This window comes from Astatotilapia calliptera, chromosome 22, assembly GCF_900246225.1.
Source record: "Astatotilapia calliptera chromosome 22, fAstCal1.2, whole genome shotgun sequence".
Lineage (NCBI taxonomy): Eukaryota > Metazoa > Chordata > Actinopteri > Cichliformes > Cichlidae > Astatotilapia > Astatotilapia calliptera.
Window position 1 is genome coordinate 2,394,030 of NC_039322.1, and position 16,500 is coordinate 2,410,529.

General features: G+C 43.8%; 1 protein-coding gene across 1 annotated transcript; it reads right to left on the reverse strand.

Moving 5' to 3' along the window:
* Positions 1 to 111: 111 nt before the first annotated feature.
* LOC113014393 (E3 ubiquitin-protein ligase RNF139-like) lies at positions 112 to 14,999 on the reverse strand. Its single transcript, XM_026155895.1, has 9 exons — positions 14,569 to 14,999; positions 8,222 to 8,877; positions 7,402 to 7,549; positions 7,175 to 7,284; positions 6,664 to 6,915; positions 2,113 to 2,483; positions 883 to 1,007; positions 490 to 616; positions 112 to 366 (listed from the first exon to the last, which is right to left on the reverse strand). Coding segments are annotated over exons 1-7 (1,701 nt in total). The 5' UTR covers positions 14,732 to 14,999; the 3' UTR covers positions 112 to 366; positions 490 to 616; positions 883 to 1,006.
* Between the last annotated feature and the right edge of the window lie 1,501 nt (positions 15,000 to 16,500).

Here is a 16,500-nt window from a genome sequence, read left to right on the forward strand (position 1 = left end):
GAAGCAAAAGCACTGTAGGGGTACTTGAACAATCACAAACATCAAAGCTTTTTGTGTGGTTTGAATAAACTCATTAACATTTATGTTTTTCTAAACACGACAACTGATGTGTTCCTTATGAAAAAAATATGTTTATTGTGCATTAACAGAGGACTGTAAACACAAATAATATAACAGTATAAGTGGTTTGTCCTGAGGCGCACAAACAGATTCATAAAAGAATATTAATGACACATCGGTGAGTCTGATGATGTCATTTATTATCAGCTTGAGCTGAAGAAGACTTTGACAGTGTTGTTATAGATTGTGTTGCCCAGCTCCAGTGGATCCTCCTCCCTCGCTGCTGCCATCACCTCCAGGACTTGTCTGCAAGAGACAAATAGTGAAATCTTAAAATTAAAGGTCTATTGTGTTTAACAATATTCATGCTTCAGTGCGACGTCTGATTGTATCCATTGATTTATAAAGCGTTTCCCTTTAGTGACTCACATGATATGACAGGGCTCATTCCGGTCCTTCAGGCAGTGTCCTGCCTCCCACTTCTTCTTTGTGGGAAATGTAGTTTTAACACATTTGGACCCGGCATGAGTGTTCTTCACACCACACCACGGGGCGTCTGGAAATGAGCAGGAAGGTGGAAATCCATAAATAACATGAATGTAGCATTTAAAGAACTGTAACATCAGCAAAATATTTCTATAAAGTGAGCACAAACCTATTTAATCTAATATATTCCCTCTTATTGGTGATACAGCTTCAACAAGAATATAAAACCAATGACTCCAGAGCTTTAAGAAAACTTTATATTAAAGGTTCACTGTGTGATCAAACTCAGGCCACATTCTGCCAAAAGCTTTAAAATAAACAGACGGTGTGACTCACCTGTTTCTATCATGAGCCTCTCTGTGGGGATCGAAAATAAGAGTGAAGCAGTAGCTCGACGTCATGTTTCTGCTTCCCTCTGTAGAGTCCTCTGAACATGGGATCTGTCAGATTCACCCCGATGTCTGAACAGCAAGAGGTCAGGATTTATCTACATGTACTGACTCACAGAGTGTTACTGATTGTATCTTTGGAATTAAAGCATCACAGTATTGGTACCAGCATCATGTGAGAGACGCTCTGAGGTCACGTTATACAATAACACTGAACACATTTAGCAGTAATGGATACTTTACTTACAGACAATAGAAACACACTGGAAATACAGTCATATAACAAAACGAGTAATTACAGATTACAGATTATCTGTCTTTAGCCTACAACATAAAAAACTATAATAAACACCTAAATTCTACAACAGTCATGAACTGAGTTTAATAACAATTATTAGTTTTAAAGAATTTATTTCACTCCATTGGTAATCTTTATAGTGACTCACTGCGAGGTGCCGCATACTTTAAATACTTCTTTGACATACTTTGAAGCAGAGGTAGGTTTTCATTAAGCAATTACTAGATGATTCTTTCAGAAATATTACCAATTAACAATTTTCTGTCAGCTAAGTTACTAAATTGCTTGGACACATCTAAGTACACTGAGAACTGCTCTGCTTTTTAGACATTTCCATTTTGTAGTCGTTAATATTTAAATGAGAGATGAGCTGCTGGATGTACTGATTTGCATCATTTTATCTCAGTTGATTTTAACTTTGTGTAGTTAGGACTACAACCCTACACAGCTTACAGCTGTCCTTAATGAAGAGCAACCACAGGCTGTATGCAGAGGAGCTTCACAGACAGGTAAAGGGTTTGACTTGGTTAAATCTAATATATGGACCAGCACAGAGCTCATGCTGTGCTATATCTTCTTCATTGCCAGCACAACAGCACCAACTGCTGATCAGTCTACTGTGAGCTGCCATCGCGGCAGCTGAACTACTGTAAACCTGAAATAAAGTGCCCGGTATACTGTATTCCTGCACAGCTGTGAGCCTGTCACTCAGTCTGTTCCTGCTGTGTTGTCATTTTCAAGAAGCTAACTTATTAGCACTGATGCTAACAAAACATGCAGGCTGCTCCGTTTAATAACCGTCAGCGGCAGCCAGTGACACTCGCTCTCTTCTACCTTTTCTGGTAGCGTTTAACAGGCGATAAAGCAGAGGCGACTTACCAATGAATTTGTTTTGTGCCATGGTTGAAATCAAAGTCCTCAATGTTCCTCAGCTGGTCACCGCGCACCTCCGGCAGGGAGTTGATCTTCTTGACGGCAGTGCGGCGGTTGATGAACGTTTTCCAGCCGTTCTTGGCCTGCAGGTACATGTTAAAGTAAGCGTGCAGGCACATCGTGCAGGCGCGGATCTTGCTGCCCGCCTCGAACATCATGGTGTAGACGCCATTTCCGAACATGATGACGCCGAACAGGAACTCGATGATGTTGCCCGTGGAGCGCACGTAGTAGACGTAGTCATCCAGCTTCTCCCACAGGACATTGGAGAATCCGTCAGCCATGAAGAGGCCGTAGACGGTCAAAGACACAACCACCTGGAGAGCAGGAAGCAGAAACGTGAGCTGAATTTAATCTGCAGAGAGCAAAGCAGACTAGTGAACGGTTTCAGCTCCTGACAGGGAGTGAGCACGCCAACGGGAAGTTTGACAAACTCTCTGTGGTAGGACTTGACTTAAGCGGCCAAAGAAGTGCAGGAGACTGATGCTGTCCAGTGTAGCAAGTGGTTTATTCACCATTTGTGACCCAAACAATATCTACAAAAAATAAATAAGAAACTCAACTCCATAGTTAACTCCGTTCAAATAAACATAACTGCACACAGCTACACTGACCTTTTTCCCCAAACACCTGAGTTCTTCTGCTTAAATCGTCCACTTAACCAAACAATTTCTCCTCTGGACTATTGCATTCAGTAGGTAAGATGAATATTATTGACCTCTACTGCGATTCTTTACTAGCAACATAAACTCTGGTGTAATCCATACATTACAACAATAAATCTATTTCGCCATAAACACTCTAAAATCAACTTTTTTTAAATTACAAGAATTCTTCCCCTTCCGCACTTGGTCTCTTCCTGTGACCTCAGATGAACCCAGAAGCTATAAAGCAAGAAGTAAAACTAAATTTCCTCCTTTTGTTTCTGGAAGACAGGTAGGTAAGGTGAGTTCTAACTAAACCAATTAACAGTTGAAATAAATAACATGTTAACTTAACAAACTTGTAGGAATTGATTTAAGTGTTAAATTATATAATCTGTAAAAGTGCAAAATACAAACAAACCCAGGATAGTAGATGTTTGCCTACTACAGAATACATATGAAATATGGTTAAATCAAAACAAGAATGTTAACTAAGAATATGGACAAGTGGTACTCTGACCCACACTCTCCTTTAAATTCTGCTCTGTGTGTGTGTGTGTGTGTGTGTGTGTGTTCATGCTTCACTGCATGCTCCAAGTTAATTTGAGAAAGAACAAAAATATCCTGCATGCTGTTGATCGCCTGAACTCACAATTCATGTTTTAGTTGAAGTTTGTACATCGTTACTTAAATTGTTGTTCCTTAAAGTTTACTCCCTGAATAATGAACATTCACAAACGTAAAAATGCAACAGCCACACATCCTCTGTGACACGGAGCTGAAGCTGACCTCTGGTGACAGCTGGAATGTTTTTGGACCCTAAGCTTGAAGTAAACAGTCTAAAAATGTGTCGCCGCTCTCCTTCAGAACAGTTTCGATTCGACACCCACAAACTCGCCATTCCTCAGCGGGTCCCCAGGCTAATTTTAGTCAAGTGAGCATGCCCAGAATATCGAATGTAGGAGCCTGGTTCCATGTTCTTATAGTTACATTTGTCTCTAAGCAGTAGAAACATTTTATATGCAAACTCACAACACTTAAGAATTTACAAACAGTATCTGTGGTTCCTTGTCCACCTCTCTGAATCAGTTTTACTGTTGTTGCTGACAAAGCCTGGCCCTCACCTCGGCTCTCCCCTCGCCTGTCGAGGAGTGAGTTTGGGTTTTTAGAGACGTGCTGCAAAGGAAAAGTGGTGCGTTGGATTTAGCACAAAACACAAAGCGAGAGCATAACTGTGAAAAGGAATCCAGACAAGTAATCATTTAATCCTGATTATTTCTTGTTTTTGTAGGGCTAAATCATGCTCTTATATGCACATCAATCCGGTCATTATTGTTACACATTTGATTATTTAAGTAACAAGTTTTACTATTCCGGATCTCTTGATCTCTTCTTGACCATAGGATGTTAATTTCATCCATCCATCCATCCATTTTCTTCCGCTTATCCAGGGCCGGGTCGCGGGGCAAGCAGCCCAAGCAGAGAAGCCTAGGCCTCCCTCTCCCCAGCCATCTCCTCCAGCTTATCCGGGGGAATACCAAGGCGTTCCCAGGCCAACCGAGAGATATAATCTCTACAGCGTGTCCTGGGTCTGCCCCGGGGCCTCCTCCCGGTGGGACATGCCCGGATAACCTCACCCAAGAGGCGCCCATGGGGCATCCTTGTCAGATGCCTGAACCACTTCAGCTGGCTCCTTTCGATGTGGAGGAGCAGCGGCTCTACTCTGATCCCCTCTCGAATGGCCGAACTTCTCACCCTATCTCTAAGGGAGAGGCCAGCCGCCCTTCGGAGGAAGCTCATTTCCGGCGCTTGTATTCGCGATCTCGTTCCTTCGGTCACTACTCACAGCTCGTGGCCACAGGTGAGGGTAGGGACGTAGATCGACTGGTAAATTGAGAGCTTCGCTTTTACACTCAGCTCTCTCTTCACCACAACAGACCGGTACAGCGTCCGCATCACTCCAGCCGCTGCACCAATCCGTCTGTCGATTTCCCGCTCCCTTCTCCCATCACTCGCGAACAAGACCCCGAAATACTTAAACTCCTCCACTTGGGGCAGGGTCTCGTCCCTGACCCGGAGTGGGCACTCCACCCTTTTCTGGCTGAGGACCATGGCCTCAGATTTGGAGGTGCTGATACTCATTCCCACCGCTTCACACTCGGCTGCGAACCGTTTCAAGGCAAGCTGGAGGCCCTCACCCGATGAAGCCAACAGAACCACATCATCTGCGAAAAGCAGAGATGAGATCCTGAGACCACCGAATTGAAAGCCTTCCGCCACTTGGCTGCGCCTAGAAATTCTGTCCATAAAAATTATGAACAGAATCTGTGACAAAGGGCTGCCCTGGTGGAGCCCATCACCTACCAGGAACAAGTCTGACTTCTTGCCGGCTATGCGGAACAAGCTCTTGCAACGGTCGTATAAGGACTGAATGGCCCGTAGCAATGGGCCAGACACCACATACTCCCAGAGCACCCCCCACAGAACCCCCCGAGGGACACGGGCAAATGCCTTCTCCAAGTCCACAAAACACATATAGACTGGTTGGGCAAACTCCCATGCACCCTCAAGTATCCTCGAGAGGATAAAGAGCTGGTCCAGTGTTCCGCGACCAGGACGAAAACCGCATTGTTCCTCCTGTATCCGAGGTTCGACTAACAGACGAACTCTCCTCTCCAGCACCCTGGCATATACTTTCCCAGGGAGGCTGAGGAGTGTGATTCCCCTGTAGTTGGAATACACCCTCCGGTTCCCATTCTTAAAGATGGGGACCACCATCCCAGCACACCCTCACTGCACGTTTGGGTGCGCCACGTCTGTCCAGCGTCCTCCCTCGCCACCTGATTCAACTCACTACCAGGGGGTGATCAGTTGACAGCTCAGCCCCTCTCTTTATCCGAGTGTCCAAAACTTATGGCCTCAGGTCTGGTGATACGATTACAAAATTGATCATTGACCTTTGGCCTAGAGTGTCCTAGTGCCACGTGCACTTATGGACACTCTTATGTTCGAACATGGTGTTCGTTATGGCCAAACTGTGGTTTGCACAGAAGTCCAATAACAAAACACCGCTCGGGTTCAGAGCCGGGAGGCCGTTCCTCCCAATCACGTCCTTCCAGGTCTCACTTCCGTTGCCCACGTGAGCATTGAAGTCTCTCAGTAGGACAACAGAGTCCCTAGGAGGGGCACTCAGGGACTCCAAGAAGGCTGGGTACTCTGAACTGCTGCTCGGTGCATAAGCACAGACGACAGTCAGGACCCGTTCCCTGACCCGAAGGCGAAGGGAACAAACCCTCTTGTCCAATGGGAAACACCCCAACATACCAGCAGCAAGCCAAGGGGATACAAAGATACCCACCCTAGCCTGACGCCTCTCACCAGGGGCAACTCCAGACTGAGGTCTGGAGTTGCCCCAGACTGAGGAGACTGGTTCCAGAGCCCCGGCCATAAGTGAGCCTGACTATATCTAGCCAGTACCTCTCAGCCTCACGCACTGGCTCAGGCTCCTTCCCCACCAGAGAGGTGACATTCCATGTCCCAATTGCCAGTCTTGGTAGCCGGGGATCGGGTCAGCCAGGGCCTCCGCTCCTGGCTGCCGCCCGGCTCGCATCGCACCCGACCCCTAAGGTGCCTTGTGCGGGTGGTGTCCCGTTTTCGGGCTGTGCCCGGCCGGGCCGCAAGGATGTTAATTCATTAATTTTTTTCATTAGTTTGAGTAATGCTGAGTCCAAAAAACCTCACATACGTGAAACTGAATGACTAACATAACACACAAAAATCTCACAGACTGTGAAAACTTTGGGAGACATTGGACGTCATCCATTCCAGTCAAAGATAAATTGTTTGCGCTCACCTTGAGGCAGAGCTCAACACAGAAGGCGGTGACGGCAAAGAGCCAGGTGTTGAGGACGTAGTGATGCCAGAGGGCGTAGCTGAGCACCGCAGGGAGTACAAAGAGCGCCAGGGACACCAGCAGGACGGGGAAATGCCGCCGAAAAGAGGAGACATGGGAAGCGCTGAGAGACATGAGGACGGGGTCAGTCATGCCGTGAATGAAGTGCAGGATGGCGGTCAGCAGAAGGCACATGTACCGGCTTAGGCGGACCTGTGGATCAAAACCAAGACTAAGTTACGTGTACGAAGTTATTACGTTATAACCACAGGAATACAGGATTACAAAAAGAACAGTGAACTCTGCTACTGTGTGCAAATGTCATTTACAGTATAAATCATTAAACATGTTTTGTTAGTTTATAGGGCAACATAACAATTCACACAGAGGTTAAAACAACAGAAAAATGAGAGAAAAACAGTTTGCCGGCTGCTTTGATGGCGTAAACTGGAAGCCCAAATCTGAGACGTACCAGACGTTCCTCAGGTTCCAGGCTGCTGAGGCCAGTCTGAAGAGCCAGGATGAAAAACAGGACAGGAGCCTTGAAGCCCAACCGCTTGTCGTCCTCCTCCTCAGTCGAACCTGAAGGTTCAAATTAAGAAAGTGCTCAACTCCAGGAGCATCCAAACAATTACGTGAAGGGCAAATCAGGAAGGCTTTTACACCTGCTACCACTCCAACTAACAATCTCAGTCATACCTATGAAAGCCAGGATGCTGAGACCCAGGTAATGTGCAACAGAGGAGATAACAGCACTCATCCCCAGCACAGTGAGCGTGGAGTCGCAGCCGGAGATGATCAGGTTACTCGTGAGATCCCAGAACACATCCCAGCTCAGCAGGTAACCCTGAAAACGGTGCAGTCACACAGGTACATGCGTCACCTTTACTCATAATCCCGTTTAGCTTCAGTTCAGACTCTGCCGTCTTTTTAGGTGAGACTTTATTATTAACAGCAACACAGAACATGAAGAAGCAGCTTCAGTAGAAATGAGGTTGTTAAAGAATTATGACCTTGTTATGTAGTGTGCATCATTTTTAACTGCTCTTCAGACATCAGACACTGTTTATAAATTATTAAAAGAATATTTCACATTGAAATTCGTGCATTAATATACCTGTAAAACACTGCAAAGAGCTAATGTGCCAGCTGGACTTTACTTGGCTACAGAACACAGGAAACCTGTAGAGGTCACCTACATACATTTTAGGCTTTCAGAGATATTTTTAAACACACAGGAACTAATTTTTAGATATAATTATTTATATATAACTAATTTTTAGATATAATTACAGAAATCCAACAGGGGCGCCTGGGGCTGCAAAAGGAAAACTTCTTTCCCCAAACAAATATATGACTTTTGTAAACGTTATGATATGTCAAAGACTCTGAATAAGGTCATTAACCAAATATCAATTCACTGTGGCTAACATCTTGTTAGCTTACCTTGCTTATGAAGTGACCATCATATAGCAAACATGTCCCGGAAGTGAAGTTTTTTTATCTAAAAAGCATTTACCTGTGCATCAGAGCTCCCATCTGCAGCTCCACCTGTGGCATCTCCGCTCTCTCTCCCCACCGCCTGCACCACGTAAACCAGTATCAGTGCCTGGGCTGTTACCCGGGTCAGCCAGAACACTCGAAGCACATCAGGGAACCTGATCCTCTTCCACGTGTCTTCCAGCAGCAGCTGGAGTCCGTAGATCCTGTACATGTGCCGTACGAGCAGGTAGACGTACCGGCATGAATAGTAGAACCATTTGAGCCTCGTGGCGAGGCAAACGGCTGTGCTGAGAGCCAGCACCAGGCCCGAGAACATTGCCACCAGATGCCTGACATCTGCAGGAAGTTCTATCATCAGCCCCCACAGAGGAATCATGATGTCCAGGACCACCAGCGCAGCAAACACCGACTGGAGGTTAAGCAAGAACACATAGCCAATCCCAAAGACGAGCTGGACGGCGGCCATGCCCAGCCACAGCGTCGGCCCGTTTCTAGGCAGCAACCTGAAGCCCAACGCTGCTTTGTAGTAGGCGTTGTAGAAGTCCATGTGGGAGGTGGCGTAGTAGTTTATGAGGACTGCTGCCATGCCAAGGAGGACAGCAAAAAATAGAGTGTAGAACTTAAACAAGGCTTTCTGAGAAAGCAGCAGCACCACAGTGGAGATGAGGACACCTGGAACACACCGGAGAAGCAGTCAGAAAGACAGGAAAGGCAAATATTTCTCACTGCAAACTGAACAAATGTCAGCTAACTGTAGCTTCCAAGTTTGTCTGATTATAGTGAGTATTTAGATCAATCTTTGTGAGAAAACAACAGATGCTGCACATTAAAGAATTTTGGAGCAAAATAATCAGCATAGAGTTGAGTAATCCTGATAAGTCAAAGGATGAACAAGCAACATACATAATATAACATAAATAGAAAAACAAATAAGAACAAAAACAAAGAAATGCCTTTCACAGTCCACGTAATGCTACGTGTGCATTTGATAACACTATGATAAACTGATCGTACATACTGTAGAGGACCTCAACCAACCTGAGCCTTACTGCTTTAATATAAAGTTGTTCAAACATCTGGCACTATGGAGTCTCTGTTCCTGTACTAAACATAAAGAAACACGGGTACAGAAGCAAACCCAACAGCTAATCTCACTTCCTGTCCATCCAAACCCAGAGCTCTTGGCTAACACTTTCAGATGGCCCGAGCTGCTCAAAGGTCTGCAAACTGGAAAACTGAGGTACATAACCTGTTTGTTGACTCAACACAGAGAAGCTTTACTCTGTCACAGTGATGAAAACGAGGAGCTGTTATGAATTACGGGGTGTAGAGGAAACTCAAAGTTAGTCAGGCTACAGACTTATTCTATCAATAAATAAAAAGTGAAACAGATTTTTGTTAGTAGCAGCTCTGGTTATTACACAGCACTAGTCCAGAATGTAATTCCCCTGTCCGAAAATATGACAAGTGCCAAGACATACAAATGATGTGCATAAAGTGGGACACCAGGTCAACACACGTCGATATAAAGTCACAGGTACAGAGTTCAGACCAGAGAGCAGCTCTCTGGGTACAGTTAGAGGAGAAGAAGCGAGCTTTGTCAGGAAGAAGGACCTGAATATGACCCATCTGGGTCCAAGGTGCCTCTGAGGCCATCCGTGACACCACAAATCACACTTGTGACAACACACCTTGACGTTAGCCAGCTAGCTAGCTTGCGAGCTGATGGCGCCAAAGCAGAGTAAATTAGGGTCGAGGTGAAGCAGTTAAGCAGCATGTCAGATGGATCTGCCCTGTGTAAATGTTATTGCTGGTCGCTTAATCGGCTTTAGCCTGTCTGACAGGCATACATGCCAACCCTCCCGATTTTTCTGTGAGAATCCCGAATTTCAGTGCCACTCCCAAAAATCTCTCGGAGCCACCATTCTCCCGAATTTCTCCCAATTTTCCTTCCGGGTACAAAATTGAAAAACCATATCCCAGATTGGCCCAGCCAATTCCAATTTCCAACAATGGCTACTACTACTGGAGCCTCTGTCAGTGCGCCCCAGGGTGCTGTGGTTACAATGTAGCTGCCATCACCAGTGTGTGAATGTGTGTGTGAATGGGTGGATGACTGGATATGTAAAGCGCTTTGGGGTCCTTAGGGACAAGTAAAGCGCTATATAAATACAGGCCATTTACCATTTACCATTTACTTAGTTTAAATATTACTCTTATTAGTCTTTTGTGGTCGCAAAATTAACTTTTAACATATTTTCAGGCGAGAATGTAGCTGAGTAAACTTCAAATATCTGAGCCGGGGAGAACTCCCGGCACATCGTTTTCAAACCCCCGCAGTCTTTTGCCTCTCAGGTTAAACATGACATATAAGTCACTTAAATAACTTAAACATCTTTTTGTTTGGCCTTTTTCAGTGTTTTTTTTTTTCCTGAGTTAATCGGTTTGGCTGACATTAAAGTTATTAGATTCGATTAAATAAAACGTATTAATCCCTCGGGAGGGTTCCTCCGGGGTTTTCACACAGCTGAATAAACATCAAAAAGAAAACTGATTAAATAGAAGTGTGAGATGGTCGAAAATTTATGCCAGCGTTCGGTTATATTTTAGATAGGAAGGAGCAGATGCCAGAGTTTCACTCCACCGAATGAGCTTGTCATGTAATTCTGAAGGCTAGACCGTGTCAGTTCCCAAATAGACAAAAACAAACTAAAAACCAGCGATAAACAACTTAAACATAAAAAAAAAAAAAAAAAAAAAAAAAAAATCACAAAGAAAAAACAATACAGCATCCACATCTGAAGCAAAGAGTAAAACAGTGAAATGTGGATTATTAAATATTAGGTCTCTCTCCTCCAAGTCTCTGTTAGTACATGACTTAATAATTGATCAACAAATTGATTTACTCTGCCTTACAGAAACCTGGTTGCAGCAGGATGATTATGCTGACGACACCGTCGTGGTGGGCCTGATCTCTGATAACAACGAGACGGCCTACCTGAAGGAGATTAGGAATCTGGAGAACTGGTGCCAGAGGAACAACCTCCTTCTAAACGTCAGTAAGACAAAGGAGCTGATAGTGGACTTCAGCACTAAGCAGGAGAGGAACTACCAGACCCCCGTCATCAACGAGTGCCCAGTGGAGAGAGTGGACAGCTTCAAATACCTCGGAGTTCACATCACGCAGGACCTGTCATGGTCCTGTCACATCAACACCGTGGTGAAAAAGGCCCGACAGCGTCTCTACCACCTCAGACGCTTGAGAGACTTCCAACTGCCCTCCAAGGTGCTCAGGAACTTTTACTCGTGCACCATAGAGAGCATCCTGGCGGGAAACATCTTAACCTGGTTCGGGAACAGCACCATGCAGGACAGACGAGCTCTACAGAGGGTTGTGCGGTCAGCTGAGCGCACCATCCGCTCCGAGCTCCCTGACCTGCACTCAATCTACAGCAGGCGGTGCTGGACCAAGGCCAGGAAGATGGTGAAGGACCTCAGCCATCCCAACAACAGACTGTTCTCTCTGTTGAGGTCAGGAAAGCGATTCCGCTCCCTGAAGACCAACACAGAGAGACTGAGGAGGAGCTTCTTCCCGCAGGCGATACGGTCTCTCAATCACACCACCACACAGTACTGACCCACACATACAGTTCTTACACACACACACTGGACTTTCTGGACATTGTTTTTGCACAACACTGGTCACTATATTCTTCATTTCCGGTTAATACTTGTACAGCTGCTGTTATTGTGTATATATTTATTTATATTTAGATTTCTTCATACATTCTTATATAGTTCTATATTGTGTATTGTGTATTTTGTTGTACAGTTATTTTATTTTCAACTTTAATTTATATATTTTATCTTATTCTTCCCAGTTAAATTTACCCTTCATTCTAATTTGTGTTGTACAGTTATTTCATTTTTAACCTTAATTTATATTTTATTCCTTCCTAGTTAAATTTACCCTTTTTAATTTTTCATATTTATTTCCTATCTTATTCATAGCCTTTCCTTTTTTTGTTTTCTTTAGGTCACGAGCAGTTGTCCAAGCATTTCACTACATATCGTACTGTGTATGACTGTGTACATGACAAATAAAATTTGAATTTGAATTTGAAATGTTAGTTTAAATGAATCAACACCCCCGAGTCATTCTAACTACCAGAAACCTCGAAGCACAGGCCGAGGGGGAGGTGTGGCAGCAATTTTTCACACCAGCCTATTAATCAACCAAAGACCCAGACAGACTTTTAATTCATTTGAAAGCCTGATGCTTAACATCGTCCACCCCAGCTGTAAAACTCAGAAACCAGTCTTACTTGTTATCATCTATCGTCCACCTGGGCCTTACACAGAGTTTCTGTCTGATTTCTCAGACTTTTTATCTGATTTAGTTCTCAGCTCAGATAAAATAATTATTGTGGGTGATTTTAACATCCATGTAGATGCTAAAAATGACAGCCTCAACATGGCATTTAATCTGTTATTAGACTCAATTGGCTTCTCTCAAAATGTAAAAGAACCCACCCACCACTTTAATCACACTCTAGATCTTGTTTTAACATATGGCATAGAAACTGAACATTTAACGGTGTTTCCTGAAAACCCTCTCCTGTCTGATCATTTCCTGATAACATTTACATTTACAATAATTGATTACACAGCAGTGGAGAGTAGACTTTATCACAGTAGATGTCTTTCTGAAAGCGCTGTAACTAAGTTTAAGAATATAATCCACCCACTGTTATCATCTTCAATGCACTGTACCAACATAGAGCAGAGCAGCTATCTGAACGCTACCCCAACAGAGGTCGATTATCTTGTTAATAATTTCACCTCCTCACTACGTACGACTCTGGATACTGTAGCTCCTGTGAAAACTAAGGTCTCTAATCAGAAGTACCTGACTCCGTGGTATAATTCTCAAACACGTACCCTAAAGCAGATGACTCGTAATTTGGAGAGGAAATGGCGTGTTACAAATTTAGAGGATCATCATTTAGTCTGGAGAAATAGTTTGTTACTTTATAAGAAAGCTCTCCGCAAAGCCAGAACATCTTACTATTCATCACTGATTGAAGAAAATAAGAACAACCCCAGGTTTCTCTTCAGCTCTGTAGCCAGGCTGACAAAAAGTCAGAGCTCTGTTGAGCCAACCATCCCTTTAACGTTAACTAGTAATGACTTCATGAACTTCTTCACAAATAAAATTTTAATCATTAGAGAAAAAAAAATTACCAATAATCATCCCACAGATGTAATATTATCTACAGCTACTTTCAGTACCATTGATATTCATTTACTCTTTTTCTCCCATTGATTGATTGAGTTAACTTCAATAATTACTTCCTCCAAACCATCAACGTGTCTTTTAGACCCCATTCCTACAAAACTGCTCAAAGAAGTTCTGCCAATAATTAATGCTTCAATCTCTAATAACCAGCTATGTACCACAGGCCTTTAAATGGCAGTAGTTAAACCTTTACTCAAAAAGCATCTCTAGACCCAGCAGTCTTAGCTAATTATAGGCCAATCTCCAACCTTCCTTTCATATCAAACATTCTTGAAAGAGTAGTTGTCAAACAGCTAACAGATCATCTGCAGAAGAATGGCTTATTTGAAGAGTTTCAGTCAGGTTTCAGAGCTCATCACAGCACAGAAACAGCTTTAGTGAAGGTTACAAATGATCTTCTTATGGTGGGTAACAGGTATCTCCGAAAACGTTAAAGCACTTGTGCAAATATCTGATGTCTTGATGAATCGAGCAGGTATTTAAAGTTTAAAGATATTTTCATGCGAGAATGGTGCTGTGTAAAGTTTATTTTGTAACTCAGAAAGAGTAATATTTCAAACTCCGCCACTCGGTGCTCCTCCGCCACTGCCTCGTTTGAGTTTTGGACGAAATGGATTCTGGGATGTTGCATTTCGTCATTTCGAGCTGATTGGAGACCAGAACAGCCAATCAGATTTTTTTTGCATCCAAGTCTGTGATTGGCTGGTTGTGTGGCACAAATATAACGGTGAAGTTGAGCGCGCACGGGCAGAAATGTTAAGCGCGCGAGCAACACATTGCGAGCGAGCGCAAATGCAAAAACTGAGCGAGAGGGGCAGCTGTTGTGTGTGTGGATAATAGCAAACACTGAAATACATTTTTTGCACGCAGAAATGAATTTTGTTCACTCAAATTCAGCTTTTCTTCGCTCAAAATAAATTTCTCCTCAAAATACAACACTTGCACCTGCAAACTTTTCTTTACGTGCGCTCAGAATAGTGGCACAAAAATAACGCCATACTAAAGCTGCTAGCTCGTTGCTGTTGAGGGAAACTTAAGCGCTCCTTCATGTTAAAAATACTTACCCATGACTCTGACAAACACCTTCCCCATCGCCCCGGCCCAGCCCGAGCCAGGGTCGTAGTAAGAGTTAAAAATGGCGTCGATAATAAAAATACATGGAACTCGCAGAGCCACATCCAGCACCACCAAGGCCTGCTGGCCTATCCGGGCTTGGGTGGACGCCATACGGTTTTAGCGGAGGGCCTTTTACAGTCCTGTTGGGACCCAGCTATCCATGTAACGCTGAAATACGTGACGAGTCACCCGGCAGCAGTCCTTCGTCTTCAGTTTCGCTTTGCCCAACGTTTACTTGACAGCTGGAAGCCTGCATCTGTCCGCCATGTTCGTCCACCTCAACCTCCTGTTGCTTCTCCGGGTTACAGCCGGCAGCCGGTAAACTTCACGCCCCCATCAGACCCGGCGCTGTCCGCTGTCACAAAACCAGTGAAGGCATCTCTAATATGGAACGCCAGGACTGCCATAATGAATTAATTAAATACACCATTAAATAATTAATTAAATGTGGCAATAATTAATTAAAATTGGAATTAATTAATTAAATAAATAGTTATGATATATGTAATTAATTAATTATTGACACATTTAATTAATTATTTATGTATTTCACGTTTTAATTAATTATTGACACATTTAATTAATTAATTATTGACATATTTAATTAATTATTTATGTATTTCACATTTTAATTAATTATTGACACATTTAATTAATTATTGACACATTTAATTAATTATTTAATGATATATTTATTTATTTCATTTTGGCAGTCTTGGCGCCTGGCTCTCATCATGAAATAATTTTATCTGTCAGCCTCACCCATCAAACTCAGGGGGCGGGGTTAACGCTGATCGAGTCAAAACCATTGCTTTGGCCTGGTGGCCATTGTTTCTAGCACACAACAACCGGCATGTGGAAGCTAACAGAACTGAGCTTTGAAAAACCCTGTTTGTGTGTTACCAAATACCGTTTTAATATTTTTTTAGCCGAGAATGTAGTGGTTTAATCTTCATGTGTCTGGTCGGTTTGTCAAGATACAGCCTCTTTGCAAAAGTGTTTCGATGATTTCGGAGATGTCATCCCAGTCTCACGGCAAAGCGTGGGATAGACCCGCTCGCCTCGCAAGCAATCCCACCGACAAAGCGCAGGCCCCGGTACACAGCTGTAGTAACCCCCGCTGACTTCTTTTACTGAGGTTATATTTATCGGTGTTTTATTTCCTGATGTTCTTATGTGTCCTACGTGTTTCAGTCGCCAATTCTGAATTATAACTAACATTAAAAACATGTTTAAGGAGGAGAGAGAGCAAATAAATCTGTTTAACATCTGATCTTTGGGTTTTTGTTCAGTAATCAGCGTGACCTGTGTATAAACACATAAAAGAGATAACGTTGGTGTTTCCGTCATGTAGTAACTGCTGGCTTTAACTGTACAAAGGTTGTTCGACACTATGAAACACATACAGACTTCATGATGTTCGGCTAATATTTTTATTGTGAATATTAATCATGCTGACCTCGCTCTGTACACCACGCAGCGAGGTCAGCATATCCACGATATCCTCAGCTCCATGAGTTAACACAAAGTTTCCCAGCTGACTATCTAACTGCCAACTATTCCAGAGACGTGAAAATATACAGCATAAAGAAAAGTGTAAGAGACTCAGCAGCAGATTAGAATAACAGTTTGTGGCGTGAATAAGACACGGCGGGACCACGGAGCAACGTTCAGAGTCATCTTTATTTACATCTCACCACACCACAACACCCCCAAACCCCTCAGTCCCCGTGTTTTTAACTAGGCGGGCGTGATTAAGGATGCCGTGCAGGTGCGTCCGCCCTCCCTGCACCCACGCCCCACCACATACCCCCATCGCCCGATTGAGGCCGGGGAGCCATCCGGCCGAACCTACTCCCCCACCGCCAGTGGGAGAGGGA